This window comes from Pelodiscus sinensis, unplaced genomic scaffold (genome assembly GCF_049634645.1).
Source record: "Pelodiscus sinensis isolate JC-2024 unplaced genomic scaffold, ASM4963464v1 ctg34, whole genome shotgun sequence".
Lineage (NCBI taxonomy): Eukaryota > Metazoa > Chordata > Testudines > Trionychidae > Pelodiscus > Pelodiscus sinensis.
This window is the reverse complement of record NW_027465849.1, coordinates 6,780,510-6,797,473: the sequence shown is the minus strand read 5'-3', so window position 1 is coordinate 6,797,473 and position 16,964 is coordinate 6,780,510. Positions and strand designations below refer to the sequence as shown.

The 16,964-nt window shown below is 68.1% G+C and overlaps 1 protein-coding gene across 2 annotated transcripts; it reads right to left on the bottom strand.

Annotated features, from left to right (window-relative positions):
* Positions 1 to 1,326: 1,326 nt before the first annotated feature.
* Positions 1,327 to 16,149, bottom strand: GPR4 (G protein-coupled receptor 4). 2 transcript variants are annotated; one of them, XM_075915245.1, is made up of 2 exons: positions 15,916 to 16,149; positions 1,327 to 3,443 (listed from the first exon to the last, which is right to left on the bottom strand). In XM_075915245.1, exon 2 carries the CDS (start codon positions 3,218 to 3,220, stop codon positions 2,123 to 2,125), a length of 1,098 nt encoding a protein of 365 aa, XP_075771360.1. In that variant the 5' UTR covers positions 3,221 to 3,443; positions 15,916 to 16,149; the 3' UTR covers positions 1,327 to 2,122. The 2 variants fall into 2 exon arrangements, with proteins under 2 accessions (XP_075771360.1, XP_075771362.1); XM_075915247.1 differs by lacking the exon at positions 15,916 to 16,149 and adding an exon at positions 3,672 to 4,426.
* Positions 16,150 to 16,964: the final 815 nt, after the last annotated feature.

Genomic DNA, 16,964 nt, shown 5'->3' with positions numbered 1-16,964 from the left:
GGGCAGGTAGAAACCTGCCCTTGGCTTTGTCTCAGATTGCCCTCCGGGCATGGGGGTCCCAGGAGCACCAACCCCAAACATGGGCACTGCCCAGCCTCTGAGACACACAGCCTGGCTCTGGAGAGCTCCCCAGTGGATGGACACGGGAGAGACTTGCTCCGCATGTTGGGCAGAGCCAGGCATGGGACCCAGGTGTCCTGGCTCCCCAGCGCAGCGAGGAGCCCGGTTTAGGTAGGTTGGAGACGTGCCTGAGTCTGCCCAGGGGGATTCTGTGCCCAGTGAATGCCAAGGTCCACAGGCTGACCTTCCGCTGTGCCATTTTGGTGGCAGCGGTGGGATCCCTGGGACAGCCTGGGGGATTGTAATGACCCACCTTAGCACCCAGCCAGCTAAACCCAGAAGGGATTCGGCGAGGTTTGGGGCTGGCGCCCTTCGCGTTGGTTTCTTTATGACAGAGGAAGAGTCGGAAAGAGTTCAATTAAAACACGGCTTTGTTCACCCCTCCCCCCACTGTCTGCGTCTGGCAGGGCCACATTAGCAGCCCGATTGCTCCCTTTGGGGGCAGGGGCTATTGGATCCAGGGCACGTCTGGGCCCTGACCCCAACATGGAGGGCCCCGCTCCTTCAGTGGGGCCCCGCCAGCCTCCCCCTTTCCCCCCGGAAATAAATACCATTCTTTAACTGTCAGGCCAAGGGTACTGCCTGGCACGGGACAGCCCCATCGGCGGGGATGGGTGCCCCGCGCCGTAGCCTGCAGCCTCGTCTTGCTATTGGTCCCATGTGGCCACCGTCCATCACCTAGTCTGCATGCCCGCTCTGGACAAGGCCCACCCCCCACCTAGGCACGCCTTCAGCCGGCTGCAGTAGTAGGCTCTTTTCCCCCGTGGACCAGGGGGCTCATCTCCTTCCCCCAGCCGCTGTGGCTGAAGACAGCAGAGGTCACCCGAGGTCCTGTTGGGCAGGTCCATGGTGGCGCCACCGGCTCTGGCAGGCTTGGCCCTGGCGGGCAGTCCACGAGGCGCTGGCTCCGGGTGGCACCCTGGGCAGTTTCCCTGGCCCGTGGGTTTGGGAGCTCGGCCTGGCCACGGCGACGCTGTGCCGGGGGCGTTGGGCCACAGGGAGCCCCAGCCCCGACCTCCAGAGCAGGGGGAGGGGAATCGGGCCAGGGTGGGACACTAGGAACATCCGGAGTAGAGCCGGGCACTGCCCAGATGCTGTGCCTGGTATTGAGCCATGCTAGAGCAGTCTGGGCAGGGGTGGGGCTGGCATAGGGGGACAGCACCTCTGTGCGCCTCCCTGGCCCTCCACAGCCGATCACATCCTCCATCCCCGAACACACCCCCTGTCCCTAGTCACACCCTCGAGCCCTCCCCAGTTACACCCCTGTCCCCAGTCGCACTCTCCAGCCCATCCCAGTCACACCCTGTGTCCCCAGTCGCACCTTCCACCTCAGTCACACCCTCTGTCCCCAATCACACCCTCAAGCGCTCCCCAGTCACACCCTCTGTCCCCAATCACACCCTCCAGCCCTCCCCAGTCACACCCTGTGTCCCCAGTCGCACCTTCCACCTCAGTCACACCCTCTGTCCCCAATCACACCCTCCAGCACTCCCCAGTCACACCCCTGTCCCCAGTCACACCCTCTGTCCCCAATCACACCTTCCAGCGCTCCCCAGTCACACCCTCTGTCCCCAGTCACACCCTCCAGCCCTCCCCAGTCACACCCTCTGTCCCCAGTCACACCTCTTCATCCCTTCTCAGCCTGTTACCCTCCTTCTTCTATCCAGTGGCTCTGTCCAACCATCCTTCACAGCCCCGCTCAATCCAGGCCCAGAGCCCCCGTCCCTCCCTCCATGCCCACACACACCCCTGCCTCTATCAGTCTGTCTGCTCCCACCCAGACATCCGCCCCCGCCCATCCCTCCGTCGCTCCGCCTGGGATCCAGCCGCATTACGGCCATTCCCCCTCCTCCCGTGTCTGCGGGACCCAGGGGTCCGTCCGTCCTGGCCCAGCCCCCTGCCCTGCGGCCCCTACGGCCTCTCTGGGCACGCCCCCGCAACGCCCGGCCCGCTGGCCGTCCTTCAGCCGACGGGCGCCGTATTTACACCTCGGGGTGGCGGCTCACTGGTTGCAAGTCAAGATCTTCATCTGCAGCCCCTCGTCGGGCGGGCCCGGGGGCAGCGGGGGCCGGGGGGCCCCAGGGAGCCGGCTGAAGCTGCTCTTCTTGGAGGAGAGGGGGGTGTCCAGGCTGAGCGAGGCGCTGGCCATCTCCTGGGGCTTGGCGCTGGCGAGGAAGCGCCGCAGGCTGGCCAGGGCCTTGGCCACGTCGCCGCGGGCCCCCTCGTTGACGAAGCAGTACAGGATGGGGTCGGCCACGCAGTTGAGGCTGGTGAAGGCCAGCGAGGTGTGGTAGGCCGCGAAGACCCTCTCCTCGAAGCTGCAGTCGCAGGGCCGGCGGAGGTAGGCGGCGCTGCGGGACAGCAGGATGAGGTGGTAGGGGGCGAAGCAGACGAGGAGGATGGCAATGAGGCTCAGGGCCAGGCGCTTGATCTTGGCCTTCTCCTGCCGCTCAGTGGAGACGTTGCCACGCACGGCCCGCAGGATGCCCTGGTAGCAGAAGAGCATGAGCGTCCAGGGGACGAGGAAACCGAGGAAGACGCGGGAGAGGTTCAGCCAGGCCACCCAGCTCTCCATGGGGTACTTCTCGAAGCAGAAGGTGTGGTTGTAGCGGTCGTGGAAGAGCTCGTCGTGGAAGAGCGGCGCCGAGTTGACCCCGATCTCGATGGCCCAGACCACGGCGCTCACCGCCACGGCCGTCTTGACCCGGCGGACCTGGGCGAAGCGCAGCGGGTAGGCCACGGCCAGGTAGCGGTCCACGGAGATGCAGCACAGGAAGGCGATGCTGATGTAGATGTTGGTGTAGAAGACGAAGCCGAAGAGCTTGCAGGACTCCTGCCCGTGGACCCAGTTGTCGTGGTGCAGGAAGTAGTCGACCCACATGGGCAGCGTGGCGATGTACAGCAGGTCGGCCACCGAGAGGTTGAGCAGGTAGATACCCAGCTCGTTGTGCTGACGGACCTGCAGGTAGGCGGCCCACAGGGCCAGGCCATTGGTGGGCAGCCCCAGGGCGATGACCGTGATGTAGAGCGTGGGGGGGAAGAGGTGGTCGATCTTGGAATCCACGTGGCAGCTGAGTAGGGTGGCGTTGCACAGCCGCATCGCCACGGGGCCCCGGGCGGGCCGCTCACCGCGAGGGCTGTCGGCGGGAGCACAGAGCCGAGTGGGACGTCTCGCGGGGCTCCCCGGGGCAGGGTGTCCATAGCCCCCGGCTGGGCCCTGGCGTGGGGCCCCCTCAGCCCAGCCCCATCCGGCCTCCGCGGAGAAGCAGCTCCCGGGCTCGGCTGGGATGACAGTGGGGGGCAGGGAGCCTGGGACGCAGCCCCTGGGGAAGGAGAAGAGCGCGTTAGGAGCACTCGCCTCACAAGGCCCCTCACCCAACCCCCCTGCCCAGTCCCCACCGGCCCCCCCACCTCTTCCCCAGCCAGCTTCCCGGGCTCCCCACAGCCCCCCATCACTCCCTGCCTCATAGCAGCGGCCCACCTCCCCCCTCATGTGGCCCTCCAGCCCCTCACCCCTGCCAGTGACCCCCCCGCTAACCCCAGATCCTCACCAGCTGTGGGAGATAGGGGCAGGCTGTATGGTGCCCCATGCCCCAGGGTCCCGGCCCTACCAGCCTCCTTGTGCATGGGGGAGCACACCCTGTCCCTGCTCTGGAAAATGCTCCACCCTTTAATAACAGACCGGCGCAGAGCCCAGCGCTTCAGAGACCCTACAATAACAGACCGGCGCAGAGCCCAGCGCTTCAGAGACCCTACAATAACAGACCGGCGCAGAGCCCAGTGCTTCAGAGACCCTACAATAACAGACCGGTGCAGAGCCCAGCGCTTCAGAGACCCTACAATAACAGACCGGTGCAGAGCCCAGCGCTTCAGAGACCCTACAATAACAGACCTGCACAGAGCCCAGCGCTTCAGAGACCCTACAATAACAGACCGGCACAGAGCCCAGCGCTTCAGAGACCCTACAATAACAGACTGGCGCAGAGCCCAGCGCTCACGAGAGACCCTACAATAACAAAGGACAGAGGAGGGCTACTGGCAGACAGCTTTCCAGGACTCAGAGGGGGGAGTCCAGGACACCAGACCCTGGGTTCTCCACCCCCACCCGGAAGGACTGTGCTGTAAGTTCCCGATGACGGGGTCCGCCCTGCGCTGTGTTCCTGACCCCTGAGCCCTCCTGTGGTGCCTTGTGGGGGTCAGTGCTGACTGCAGAGTGGGGTGCAGGCCTGGGGGGCGGGGTTGCGGCTTCCCCGGCTGTCCCAGCTTGCCCTGAGAAGAGCCGCAGCCCCAGAGCCCTCCCCGAGCCTGTCCCAGACGGCGACTCCTGAGAGCCGCGACCGCGACAGACTGGCAGGGAGCCCGCAGGTCCCGGGAGACCCCAGGGACAGAGCCGTGCCCCGGCCTCAGGGTCGCTCCCCGCTCGGCGGCGCGAGGCCTCCCGGGTTTATTTACACAGCCAGGCCGTGGCAGGAATGCCGGGGGCGCTGCGTCCCGCCTGGCCGGGGGCCCATTCGCACAGCCCCGGGCAGGCTGGGAGCGAGCGCGGTAGGGCGGTCCCATGGGTCGGCGCGACCCAGTTCGCAGGCGGGGAGGCCGTCCTGCCGCCAGCCCTAGGGCCTCTGGGAGCGGGACCTGCTGGCCGGTAGCCCTGGCTCGGTGCCCGGGCGCCCATGGGACAGGCTGCCGCATGGCACTGGCAGGTCTGGGCCCATCCCTGGCCTGCTGCCGTGGGGCCCTAGGCGGGGGTCAGTCAGGGGGCATCCTGGGAGCCATGGAGGGGAAACTGAGGCACGGAGGGGAAAGCTGGGACAGCGCTGGGAGTGCTGGGGCCGAGCCCAGTGCAGACGCCTGCCCCCACCGGCCGTGGCATCCGTCCGTCGTGGCCTGGTAGTTGATCACCTGGCTGGGGTTGGGGGGGGGCCTCAGCCAGACCCCCGTAAGCCAACCTCCCTCCATTCCCCAGATGGCCTCCCTCCAGCCCCCCTAAATCCCCAGCCTGTCCCCCCCACCAGCCAGTCCCTCTGTCCCACAGCTGGGCCCCCTGTGCCCCTGCCAGCCCCATTGCCCATATCCTGGGCCCCCGCCCCCACTGCCCATCAGGCAACCTCTCCCCACTCCCCAGCTGGGCCCCCTCTGCCCCTGCCAGCCCCACTGCCCACTAGCCAGTCCTCCTGCCCCACTGCTGGGCCACTTCTGCCCCTGAAAATCTCCACCTCCCTCCAGCCAGGCCCCCTGCCCCACCAGACCCCCCTGCCATTCTGAGCCCCCTTCCTGCCAGATCCCCACTGGCCCCTCCCACTCAGCATCCCCCAGCCATTCCCCCCAACCCCCTCCACCAGCCAGCGTCCTCCCCCCCAGCTCTCCCCTCCGAGGTGGGGTGCCAGTCAGGCACAGCTCATGCTGCTGGAGGAAACCAGGAGCCACAGGTCACAGGCACAAGAATGATCCAGGTGCAGTATGGGGCTGCCCTCCGGATGGCTCCCCTCCCCGGGCAGCCCCTCCACTGGAACTACATTGCACTCTGGGTGGGGGGCACCGTGCCAGGCAGTGGCACCAGTGGGAAGCCAGGAGCCACGTCCTCACCGTGCATCCAAGAGATGGGACAGTGCCCGGGCAGAGTCAAGGCTGAGGTGGAGGCCAAAGGATCAGAGATGAGGGAGGTCAGGGTGGGGGCAAAGGGGCAGAGTTAAGGGTGGGATGGAAGGGGAGAAGGGGTAGTTAAGATTGCCTGGGAAAGGTGCCGAGGGGCAGAATTAAGGTGGGGCCAGGGTGGCGAAGAGGCACCGTTAAGGTTGGTTGGGGCAGTGTTAAGGCTGCCAAGAGTCCCGCAGGAAGGCTCCAAAGCCCTGCCCCAGATCTGCTCAGAATCAAGGCAAGAGAAGCAGATTATGGAGAGAAAGTGAATCCCACCCCCCCATATGGGGTGGGACCAGGGGCAACAGCTGGGGGCTGAGCTGGGGGGGAATGGCTGGCAGCCAGGCCAGGAGAGGCAACGGGTGGGGCAGGAAGGTGGTGGGTGATGGGGGGGCCGGAGCTGGCTGGAAGCACAAGGGCTGGGAGGCACTGGCCATGGGTTCAAGAGCACGGGCCAGCCAGAGGCCGGGCATGAGGGCAGAGGGCTGGCAGGGGGTGATGGCTACGGGCCAGGAGGCCGGACTGGCTGAAGGCCAAGCAGCATGGGAGGAGCCGCGGCGCCTGCTGGGCCAGCAGCAACGACAGGTGAGCGAGACCTTTCCAGGCCGTTAATCCCTTAATCCCCTCGGCCCGTCCAGCCGGCCCCGGAACTCCCCTGCCGGGCGCCAAAGGGCAAAGGCAGCGGAGCCGGGTGACCGAGCGAGTCGAGAGGCCAGAGTCCAGCGCAGCCCTGAAGGACCCGGCCACAGCACCAGCACGGGGCCCGATCCCACCACTGCCCTGGGCCCGATCCCGCCACTTCCCCAGGCCCGATCCCACCACTGCCCCAGGCCCGATCCCCCAGAGCCTTGTGCCCCTGCAGGCACTGGCTACGGGCGGCTCCTGGGGTGGATAACAGCCCACTACTGCTGGCGGCGCCTCCGTGCCTGGTTTTATCCCCGCCAGGGGTTGGCGCAGTACTGGCATGGCATGGCTCCTCTGGTGGGGCTGAGGGCAAAGTGCTCGGATCGGGGGGCATCTGTGCTGGGGAGAGACAGGAAAAAGCCACCGGGGCTGGCTTGGCTGATTCTCTCCCCATAGCAGAATAGCCAGGGCAGGTGCAGTCCCTGCCCCCCCTCCCCGATCCCAGTCTTCCCCTCCCCCCACTTCCCTGGGCGACGGATGATTTATTTGCATCACACTTCATGCCAGGTGAGACGGCGCCCTCTCTACACACCTGCGCCTTTGATCCTGGTTAATGGCTGTGGGGCTGGGCTGCGAGGCCTTTGCTTGCCAGCCCCTGGTTCAGGGCCCTGCGGGAGGAAGCGTAGGCTGGTATCTTGACCAGGCTGTGTCCATGGGGATCTCAGAGCACCCACAGGTAGGCAGGGGGCAGCACCCTTCACCCCTCCCCCCATCACAGATGGGCAAACTGAGGCAGGGACTGGCCGGAAGGGACCTGGAGAAACCAAGTGGGGAACAGTTGGGCTGGACTCCAGGAGGCGTGGGTCCCAAATTCCTGCTGTGTGAACCAAGTGGCGGGGGGGTTGAAAGTGAGGGGCTAGCGCAGGCGGCCTGGGAGCCAGGACTCCTGGGTTCTAGTCCCATCTCGGGGAGGGGGAGGGGAATTGGGGCCCAGCCAAGCTGCCGGGCAGATTCCACAAAACCACTGAAGTTACTGAAACAAAAGAACGTGCGTCAGCCCCGTCACCGGCTGCAGCAGCTCGTCCCCTGGCTCCATTAGTAACAAGGTTCCTGGAGTGGCCAGACCCCCACCAAAGAGGTGCAGCCCCCCAGCAAGGGATGGGGCAGCTCCCTGTGGGAGACCCCTGCCCCTGCTGGGCTCAGCCTGGGGCCCGGGCGTGTAGGGAAATCAGGTGCTTTGCATGGGACTGGGCTGCCACCGGCAGGAATGGCACATTTGTATCCACAGCCCGTGTGCCAACAGGCTCTGGGGATGGGCAGCGGAGCTCCAGCTGCAGGCTGCCAGAGGGGTGAGGGGGTCTGGGCACAGGGGCACTGAAGAAGGTATCCCACAATGCACCTGGCCCACCGCCACGCAAGGGGACGAGGGAATAGCCCACAATGCACCTGGCCCACCGCCACGCGAGGGGACGAGGGAATAGCCCACAATGCACCTGGCCCACCGCCACGCGAGGGGACGAGGGAATAGCCCACAATGCACCTGGCCCACCCCCACGCGAGGGGACGAGGGAATAGCCCACAATGCACCTGGCCCACCACCACGCGAGGGGACGAGGGAATAGCCCACAATGCACCTGGCTCGCCCCCACGCAAGGGGACGAGGGAATAGCCCACAATGCACCTGGCCCGCCCCCACGCGAGGGGACGAGGGAATAGCCCACAATGCACCTGGCCCGCCCCCACGCAAGGGGACGAGGGAATAGCCCACAATGCACCTGGCCCCACGCAAGGGGACGAGGGAATAGCCCACAATGCACCTGGCCCGCCCCCACGCAAGGGGACGAGGGAATAGCCCACAATGCACCTGGCCCACCCCCACGCGAGGGGACGAGGGAATAGCCCACAATGCACCTGGCCCACCCCCACGCAAGGGGACGAGGGAATAGCCCACAATGCACCTGGCCCACCCCCACGCAAGGGGACGAGGGAATAGCCCACAATGCACCTGGCCCGCCCCAGGCACTCAGCTCCTAGGCCGTGGATGGACCACAGCCAAACTGGGCGGAGTCACAGGCCACCGGGGCCCATAGGAACAAAGGGGGATCCCGAGGGGTTTAGGCCTGGCCAATGGGGTGGGAGGCCGCAGGTTTGGGGGCACAGGGTTGGGGGTTTCTGGACAATCTGGCAGAGTGGGAGGGGGCACAGAGCTGGGGGTTCTGGCTGCCCCCCTATCCATGGGGGGAGGGGAATCCAGCTGCTGCTGACAGAATTCCAGTCCCCCCCCAGCGTTTTTAGACACTTTGGCTAAGTCTCCACAGCTTCCTTCTTCCGCAAAAGCCTATGCAAATGAAGTGCAGATTAGCATATTGCCACACGTCATTTGCATAATTAATTAGGAGCCATTCTTGCACAAAAAGGTGCCATCTCCACAGTACCTTTTTGCACAAAATCCTCTTGCGCAAAAACGGCTCCTAATTAATTATGCAAATGAAGCGCGGCAATATGCTAATCCTCACTTCATTTGCATAGGCTTTTGCTGAAGAGGGAAGCTGTGGAGACGTAGCCTTTCAGACTTTCCAGGAATCTGGCCACATTTCGGTTTCTCCCCAGCCAGACCCCCTCCCCCAGCTCCCCTGACCCCCGCCCCACCCTGACCCTCTTGCCAATGGTAGGAGGGAGGTGGCTGAGCCCTGGGGGACACTGGGGGGGGTGTGGCTGGCTCTGTCCCCTCTGTCCAGGGCTGGTGGCCCTGGGCTGGCTTAGCCAGGAAGCTGCCAAAGGGCAGAGGCCGCTGGGTTCCCAGGCTGACCCCCACAACAGGAGTGGGTGGGGGCAAAGGGGAAGCCCCCAGGAATTTTGCCCCACAGATAGTTGGATGGATTCCAGCCTCCCAGCCCAGGGGAAAGGGACTTAAACTTTATGGGAAGTGGTTAGGAGCCTTCGGGATGGAACCCAGGAGTCCTGGCTCCCTGCCCGCCCTGCTCTGACCACTAGGCCCCCCACTAGGCCCCGCTCCCCTCCCCGAACCCCGTGGAGCGAGTTGCGCTGGCGGACGAGGCTGGAGCACGGTTGTATTAATGATGCTGTGGCTGAGCCTCGTTACTGTGTAACCAGCTGGCAAGCGGCGCCGGGCCTGGGGAAGGGGGGTTGGGGCCTGCCGGACACCTGGGGCCCGGCCCTCGTCACCATGGGCCCCATCTCCCCCACGGGATCCAGGCAGCGGTGGGCCTGCTCCCCCCAGAGAGAGCGGGGGAGACGCTGGGGGCACCACCAGAGCAGGGGGTTCATGTCCCCAGCCCCCCTCACCCCCGCAGGTCTCAGCACCCTGAGAGTGGGGCCCGGACGGAGCCGTCGCCCCCCGCCCCCCCTTCCGTGCTCAGGGAGCCGCTGTCTGCCCATTACCAGCCACAATGACGTTAGCCCAGCCCGGGCCCCGCTGCCCACCTGCCGCCCAGGCCGCCGGGCCTTGAGGGAGAGACGCTCCCTGCCCAGGAGGTGCCCCCTGCCCCCCCTGCAGTGCCCCTGCCCAGCCCCCTCCCGCCACCTGCACCCCCGCCCAGCTCCCACCCCACCCCACAGCCACCCCCCTGCCCAGCCCCCTCCCGCCACCTGCACCCCCTGCCCAGCTCCCACCCCACCCCACAGCCACCCCCCGCCCAGCCCCCTCCCGCCACCTGCACCCTCTGACCAGCTCCCACCCCACCCCACAGCCACCCCCCGCCCAGCCCCCTCCCGCCACCTGCACCCCCTGCCCAGCTCCCACCCCACCCCACAGCCACCCCCCGCCCAGCCCCCTCCCGCCACCTGCACCCCCTGCCCAGCTCCCACCCCACCCCACAGCCACCCCCCGCCCAGCCCCCTCCCGCCACCTGCACCCCCCGCCCAGCTCCCACCCCACCCCACAGCCACCCCACTGCCCAGCCCCCTCCCGCCACCTGCACCCCCTGCCCAGCTCCCACCCCACCCCACAGCCACCCCACTGCCCAGCCCCCTCCCGCCACCTGCACCCCCTGCCCAGCTCCCACCCCACCCCCAGCCACCCACTGCCCAGCCCCCTCCCGCCACCTGCACCCCCTGCCCAGCTCCCACCCCACCCCACAGCCACCCCCCGCCCAGCCCCCTCCCGCCACCTGCACCCCCTGCCCAGCTCCCACCCCACCCCACAGCCACCCCACTGCCCAGCCCCTCCACACCCACCACATAGCCACCCCTGCCCAGCCCCCTCCTCCATCCCTTACCCAGTCCCTGCCCCGATCCCGCTTCTCATCCCCCAACCAACACTCCCCGCTCCTCGCCACTAGCCAGCCAGACCCCCTCCCCCGGGCATGCCAGGGCTGCAGCGTGTCCCCTGGGGGCTCTTGCCTGACCTTGGGAAGGGAGGGCAAAGCCAGAGCTCTGTGGGGAGGGGGGAGGCAGAACATCACCCCGCGACAGGCACAAACGTGGCCTCCATTAGCTTCCGAGCCCCCCCGGGGATGAGGATTGGGGCCCCCACAGCCCCTCACGCCAGAAAGCACAAGCAGCCCCAGGCAAGGAGGGGTTAACACAGCCCCCCCCAGCTGGTGCACTCCCGGCAGCCTGTGCTTGCAGCCCAATTCAATTACCCCGGAGTGGGGCTATTTATAACCCGGAGCCTTGCGCTCGCCCGTCTGCGGGGCGGATGTGCCGGGGGCGCAGCCCAGCTGGGCCCTGGCGGCCACGCAGTGGCACTGGGACAGAGGCATGCCTTGGCGTACGGGCAGGGAGCCCCCGGCTATGCCAGCCCTGGCCTCTCCCAGCAGGGGGCGCTGTGGGGAGCAGGGCAGAAGCTGGCTGTGGGGGGAGCCCTTGGCTACACCAGCCCTGGCCTCTCCCAGCAGGGGGCGCTGTGGGGAGCAGGGCAGAAGCTGGCTATGGGGGGAGCCCTCAGCTACTCCAGCCCTGGCCTCTCCCAGCAGGGGGCGCTGTGGGGAGCAGGGCAGAAGCTGGCTGTGGGGGGAGCCCTTGGCTACACCAGCCCTGGCCTCTCCCAGCAGGGGGCGCTGTGGGGAGCAGGGCAGGAGCTGGCTGTGGGGGGAGCCCCTGGCTACACCAGCCCTGGCCTCTCCCAGCAGGGGGCGCTGTGGGGAGCAGGGCAGGGGCACTGGCTATGGGGAGAGCTCCCGGCTACGCCAGCCCTGTCCTCTTCCAGCAGGGGGCGCTGTGGGGGGCAGGGCAGGGCAGTGGCTATGGGGGAGCCCCTGGCTACACCAGCCCTGGCCTCTCCCAGCAGGGGGCGCTGTGGGGAGTAGGGCAGGAGCTGGCTGTGGGGGGAGCCCCTGGCTACACCAGCCCTGGCCTCTCCCAGCAGGGGGCGCTGTGGGGGGCAGGGCAGGGCACTGGCTGTGGGGGAAGCCCCCGGCTACGCCAGGCCCCGCATGAAGCCATTATGAGGGACTCGGGGAATCACTTTCCAGAAGCCGGGAGGCAAGACACGAAGGAGGATGGGGCACAGATCAGCCCCAGCTTCACCCCTCCCCAGGGGTGCCCCTCAGTCCCAACCCGCAGCCCCCTGCCATGCAGCCCTACCCACCTGCTGCCCACACAATGGGGCCTCCTGCTGCGGGCGCATGGGGCTGTCCTGGAATAACCATGTGGAGGGTAGGGGTGAGTCTGGCCCCGACGGGCGCCCCATAGCTGCAGCTTCTGCTCCCGGCCCTGCCCCAGCTCTGCCAGCAGGGAGCGACGATGGGCATTGGGGATGCTCTAGGAATGGTTCTAGTGGCCGGTACACAGCTACCCCACAATGCCCTGGGGCCCATGCTGCTACCCATGAGTATCCCATAATGCCTTGGGGCAGGGCTATTGTCTCTCCCCACAGCTACCCCACAATGCCCTGGGGCCCATGCTGCTACCCATGAGTATCCCATAATGCCTTGGGGCAGGGCTATTGTCTCTCCCCACAGCTACCCCACAATGCCCTGGGGCCCATGCTGCTACCCATGAGTATCCCATAATGCCTTGGGGCAGGGCTATTGTCTCTCCCCACAGCTACCCCACAATGCCCCGGGGCCCATGGCTATCTCACAAGCAGGGCCGTCCTTAGGTGGGGAGCAGGGTCCAGGACCAGCTTCACCCCGATCCCACTCCCCCCCCTGCTCCGCCCTCTCCCTCTTTCCCTTCCCCCGAGTTACACGAGCCGGGGGATTATCGAGGGGGCCTGGCGTGGGGCAGGAGCAGGGGTCAGGCCCCGCCGCCCTCACTGCAGCGACAGGAGTGACGCGACCCTGCTGGGAGATGGGGGGCCCTCCCGTCCTTTGGATGGTGGGGGCAGCTGTCAAAGAGCGAGGCCTGAGGTGGCCACCCCAAACCATCCTACCTACAATGCCCTGGGGCCTGTGCAAAATCTAGCTTCCCCGGGGCAGGGGCAGGGGCAGGGGCAGGTGGGGCGGGGTCCCGCCAGGCGGGGGAGCCGTGGGGCTGGCAGCAAGGCCCCTTGGCGGATGCCAGGGCTCCGAACTCTGGCCGCTCAGAGGCAGCTGGCACCGCAGGGGTTAATTCCCCCCCGGGGGCTGAGCTATTGGGAACAAGTCAGGAAATTGTCCATGCCCCCCCAATAGGGATGAAGGGCTGAGACCAGCCAGGCCTGCCACAAACTGTGCCCCGTTGTCATCCCAGCCTTTGGGTGGCCCACCCCAGTTCTGATGGGTACAGGAGCGAGGTGGCGGGGGTGGGGGGGGGTGGGGGAGGGGACAGGTGCTGCTTCAGGAGAGCCACCGGGTGAGATGGGGGACTGGGGGTCAAAGCCCAGGGACCAGGGTCAGGGCCTCAAGTGGGACACAGCTTAGCCGAGGGTTCCCACCTGGGTCCTGTTCCCAGCCGTGTCAGCTGTCCGGCTCAGCCCTGCCCCCGCAGCTCGGTGCCTCAGTTTCCCTCAGAGACCTCAATGCTCCTTCCTGGTTGGAAGGCGCTGGGCCAGCGGTGGGAAGAGCGAGGTCTGGTGGCAGGATCCCTGTGGGCTGCAAAGCAGCTTGGGAAATCGGGCAGGGCCCCAGGACAAGGGGCCGTGTCCAGCCCCCCGTGCCCGTCTCCTATCCATGAGGCTGGATGCCTAAGGGCCCAGCTGCTCCCATCACCCACACGGGGCCCCTCTCTGGGCAGCGTCCGGCAGGACAGGGACTTGGGCAGGGCTGGGCCCCCGTTCGCTGGCAGCACAGACGGCCCAGAGCTCACGACTCCAGCTGGAGTCTCCTCCTGGCCTGGCTGGAGTCTCCTCCTGGCCTGGCGCACAGACCGGAGCCCGACATTCCTGCCTGCCCCCAGCGCCTGCCCTGCTCCCTCACCTACCGCTGCAGCCCCAGGCGAAGGCGGCATGGCTTTGATTTCCCCCCCTTGCTGGTCCAGCCCCACCTGCCGCCTGCGCCCAGCTCTGGGGTGGGCTCCCAAAATACACTTTTCCTTTCCCGTGTCCAAGGTCACCCGGTGGGGGTCTCCTGCTGGGAGCCCCAGCCCAGGTCTCCGTGCCCCACTTTGCGCGGTGACCCAGCGTCGGGAGCTGCCCATGGCTCCCAGGTTCCTGCCCCACGGCCCCTGGTCTGCCCTGCAGAGCTGAGTGGAGCTACAAGCCGCATCCCCCCTGTCCACACCCATCCCCCTCACCCCACCCGCCGGGGGCCAGGCCGGTGCCGGAGGAGCCCAGCTGCTCCGAGCGCCAGGAGGGCCACTCCCCCCGATGTGGGGCTAGCTCCGGAGGGCAGCGAGTGCCAAGAATGCCCTGCAGGGAGCACTCCTGGCCCCACGCCGCAGGGCTTCGGAAGCGCGACTCCGGTGCCAGGCTCCCAGCCAAGCCTGGCACACGGGCCGGGATCCAGTGCACTGGAAGTTCCCTGCCTGGGGCTTGATGAAACAACTGACCTTTTGCTACAGCCCCCGTGCCCACCGGCATCCTCGCCAGCCCTGCCAGTGCCCCCCAACCCGCGGCACCACGCCGGCCCTGCCCTGCCAGTGCCCCTCACGCCCCACCCGTGGCTCCATGCCGGCCCTGCCCTGCCAGTGCCCCCCAACCCGCGGCACCACGCCGGCCCTGCCCTGCCAGTGCCCCTCACGCCCCACCCACGGCACCACGCCAGCTCTCCATCCTGGGTTCCCCTCCCCTCACATCTCTGCTGGTGCTCCTCACTCCCAGCCCCTAAGCAGGGGTACTTGCTGGCCTTGCCCAAACAGATGCGCAAACCCAAGACTCCCCCTGCCCCAGGAATGCCCCCCCCAGCCCCGAAGCGGTGCAGCCCCGAGGTACCTTCCAGCCCAGCCCCCACCCCAGCCCTGATTTAACCCTTCGGCTCCCAATCCCAGCCCGGGGGGAGCAGCCCAGACATCAGCAGGACTTGGCCAGCAGGGGGTGATGAGCCCAACTCCCCCCCCCCCCCCCGCAACCTTTGGCTTGCCAGGTCCTGGGAGGGGTTGATGTGGCCAGGACTGAGCCATGGGGCGACCCCCAGAGCCTGGAGGAGGACGCAGCCGGGCCCCACTGACTCCCTTCCCCAAGTGGGGAGCCCTGGCCCTGGGCGGGGGGAGAGATGGACTGATGGGAGGTGGGGCAGGAGAGAGAAGGAAGCATAGGAGCATCATATGGGGTAGGGGTACCCTGGGGGAGGAGGATCTCCTGGTGGGGGGAGGACATGGAGTGGGAAGAGAGCAAGGGGCAGCCTGGGGCACGTTCTCCTCCCAGGACAATTACCCAACTCTGCCCCCCCCCCGGCTCTGCCCCCCGCTGGGCACCAGCTGTCCCTGCATGCTCCAGGGCTCTCATCTCCCCTGGACCCCCAAGCCCAATGTCTTGGCACCCCTTCTACTCCCGCCCCTGCCCAGGAACCCCAGCCGCCCTTGTGCCCCACACCTGGGCACCTACAGCCCCCTGCCACAGCCCCACACCTGGGGACCTACAGCCCTACACCTAGGTACCCCCACCCTGAGCCCACACCTAGGCACCTACAGCCCCCTGCCACAGCCCCACACCTGGGGACCTACAGCCCTACACCTAGGTACCCCCATCCTGAGCCCACACCTGGGCACCTACAGCCCCCTGCTACAGCCCCACACCTGGGGACCTACAGCCCTACACCTAGGTACCCCCACACTGAGCCCCACACCTGGGCACCTACAGCCCCCTGCCACAGCCCCACGCCTGGGGACCTACGGCCCTACACCTAGGTACCCCCACCCTGAGCCCCACACCTGGGCACCTACAGCCCCCTGCCACAGCCCCACGCCTGGGGACCTACAGCCTTACACCTAGGTACCCCCACCCTGAGCCCCACACCTACAGCCCCCAGCCACAGCCCCACACCTGGGGACCTACAGCCCTACACCTAGGTACCCCCACCCTGAGCCCCACACCTGGGCACCTACAGCCCCCTGCCACAGCCCCACACCTGGGGACCTACGGCCCTACACCTAGGTACCCCCACCCTGAGCCCCACACCGGGGCACCCCAGCCCCATGCACCAGCAGCACCCCTATGCCAGTGGCCCGGGCCTGTGCCCCCCACCCTGGCACCCCCAGCCCCAGAGCGGGTCTCACCGTGCAGGGCTCCGGGACAGGGGTCACCGGGGGGCGAGGTGCAGCGCGCAGGGTCCGGAGCTTCTCGCTGGGGCGTCCCCGCCGGGTGCCATGAGGTCCCGGGTCCCGGCCCAGCCGCTCGCCCTGTGCGGGTCGCTCCCGGGGCAGCGTCCAGAGGCACCGACTCCGCGCGACTGACACACCCGGGGAGGGAGCCGCAGACACAGCCCGGCCCCGCCGGCGGGTTAACCCCTCCCCTGCCGGACCCCCCCCTCAGCCCGCCGGCGGGTTAACCCCTCCCCTGCCGGACCCCCCCCTCAGCCCGCCGGCGGGTTAACCCCTCCCCTGCCGGACCCCCCCCCCCCACCCCCGCCGGCGGGTTAACCCCTCCCCTGCCGGACCCCCCCCACCCCGCCGGCGGGTTAACCCCTCCCCTGCCGGACCCCCCCCACCCCGCCGGCGGGTTACCCCTCCCCTGCCGGACCCCCCCCCACCCCGCCGGCGGGTTACCCCTCCCCTGCCGGACCCCCCCCCACCCCGCCGGCGGGTTACCCCTCCCCTGCCGGACCCCCCCCCACCCCGCCGGCGGGTTACCCCCTCCCCTGCCGGACCCCCCCCCACCCCGCCGGCGGGTTACCCCCTCCCCTGCCGGACCCCCCCTCACCCCGCCGGCGGGTTACCCCCTCCCCTGCCGGACCCCCCCCCACCCCGCCGACGGGTTACCCCCTCCCCTGCCGGACCCCCCCCCACCCCGCCGGCGGGTTAACCCCTCCCCTGCCGGACCCCCCCCCACCCCGCCGGCGGGTTACCCCCTCCCCTGCCGGACCCCCCCCCACCCCGCCGGCGGGTTAACCCCTCCCCTGCCGGACCCCCCCTCACCCGCCGGCGGGTTAACCCCTCCCCTGCCGGACCCCCCCTCACCCCGCCGGCGGGTTACCCCCTCCCCTGCCGGACCCCCCCCTCACCCCGCCGGCGGGTTAACCCCTCCCCTGCCGGACCCCCCCCACCCCGCCGGCGGGTTAACCCCTCCCCTGCCGGACCCCCCCACCCCGTCGGCGGGTTACCCCCTC

Excerpts from the sequence above, each read along its gene's own strand:
- GPR4 (XM_075915245.1), bottom strand. The coding sequence starts at position 3,220 with ATGCGGCTGTGCAACGCCACCCTACTCAGCTGCCACGTGGATTCCAAG.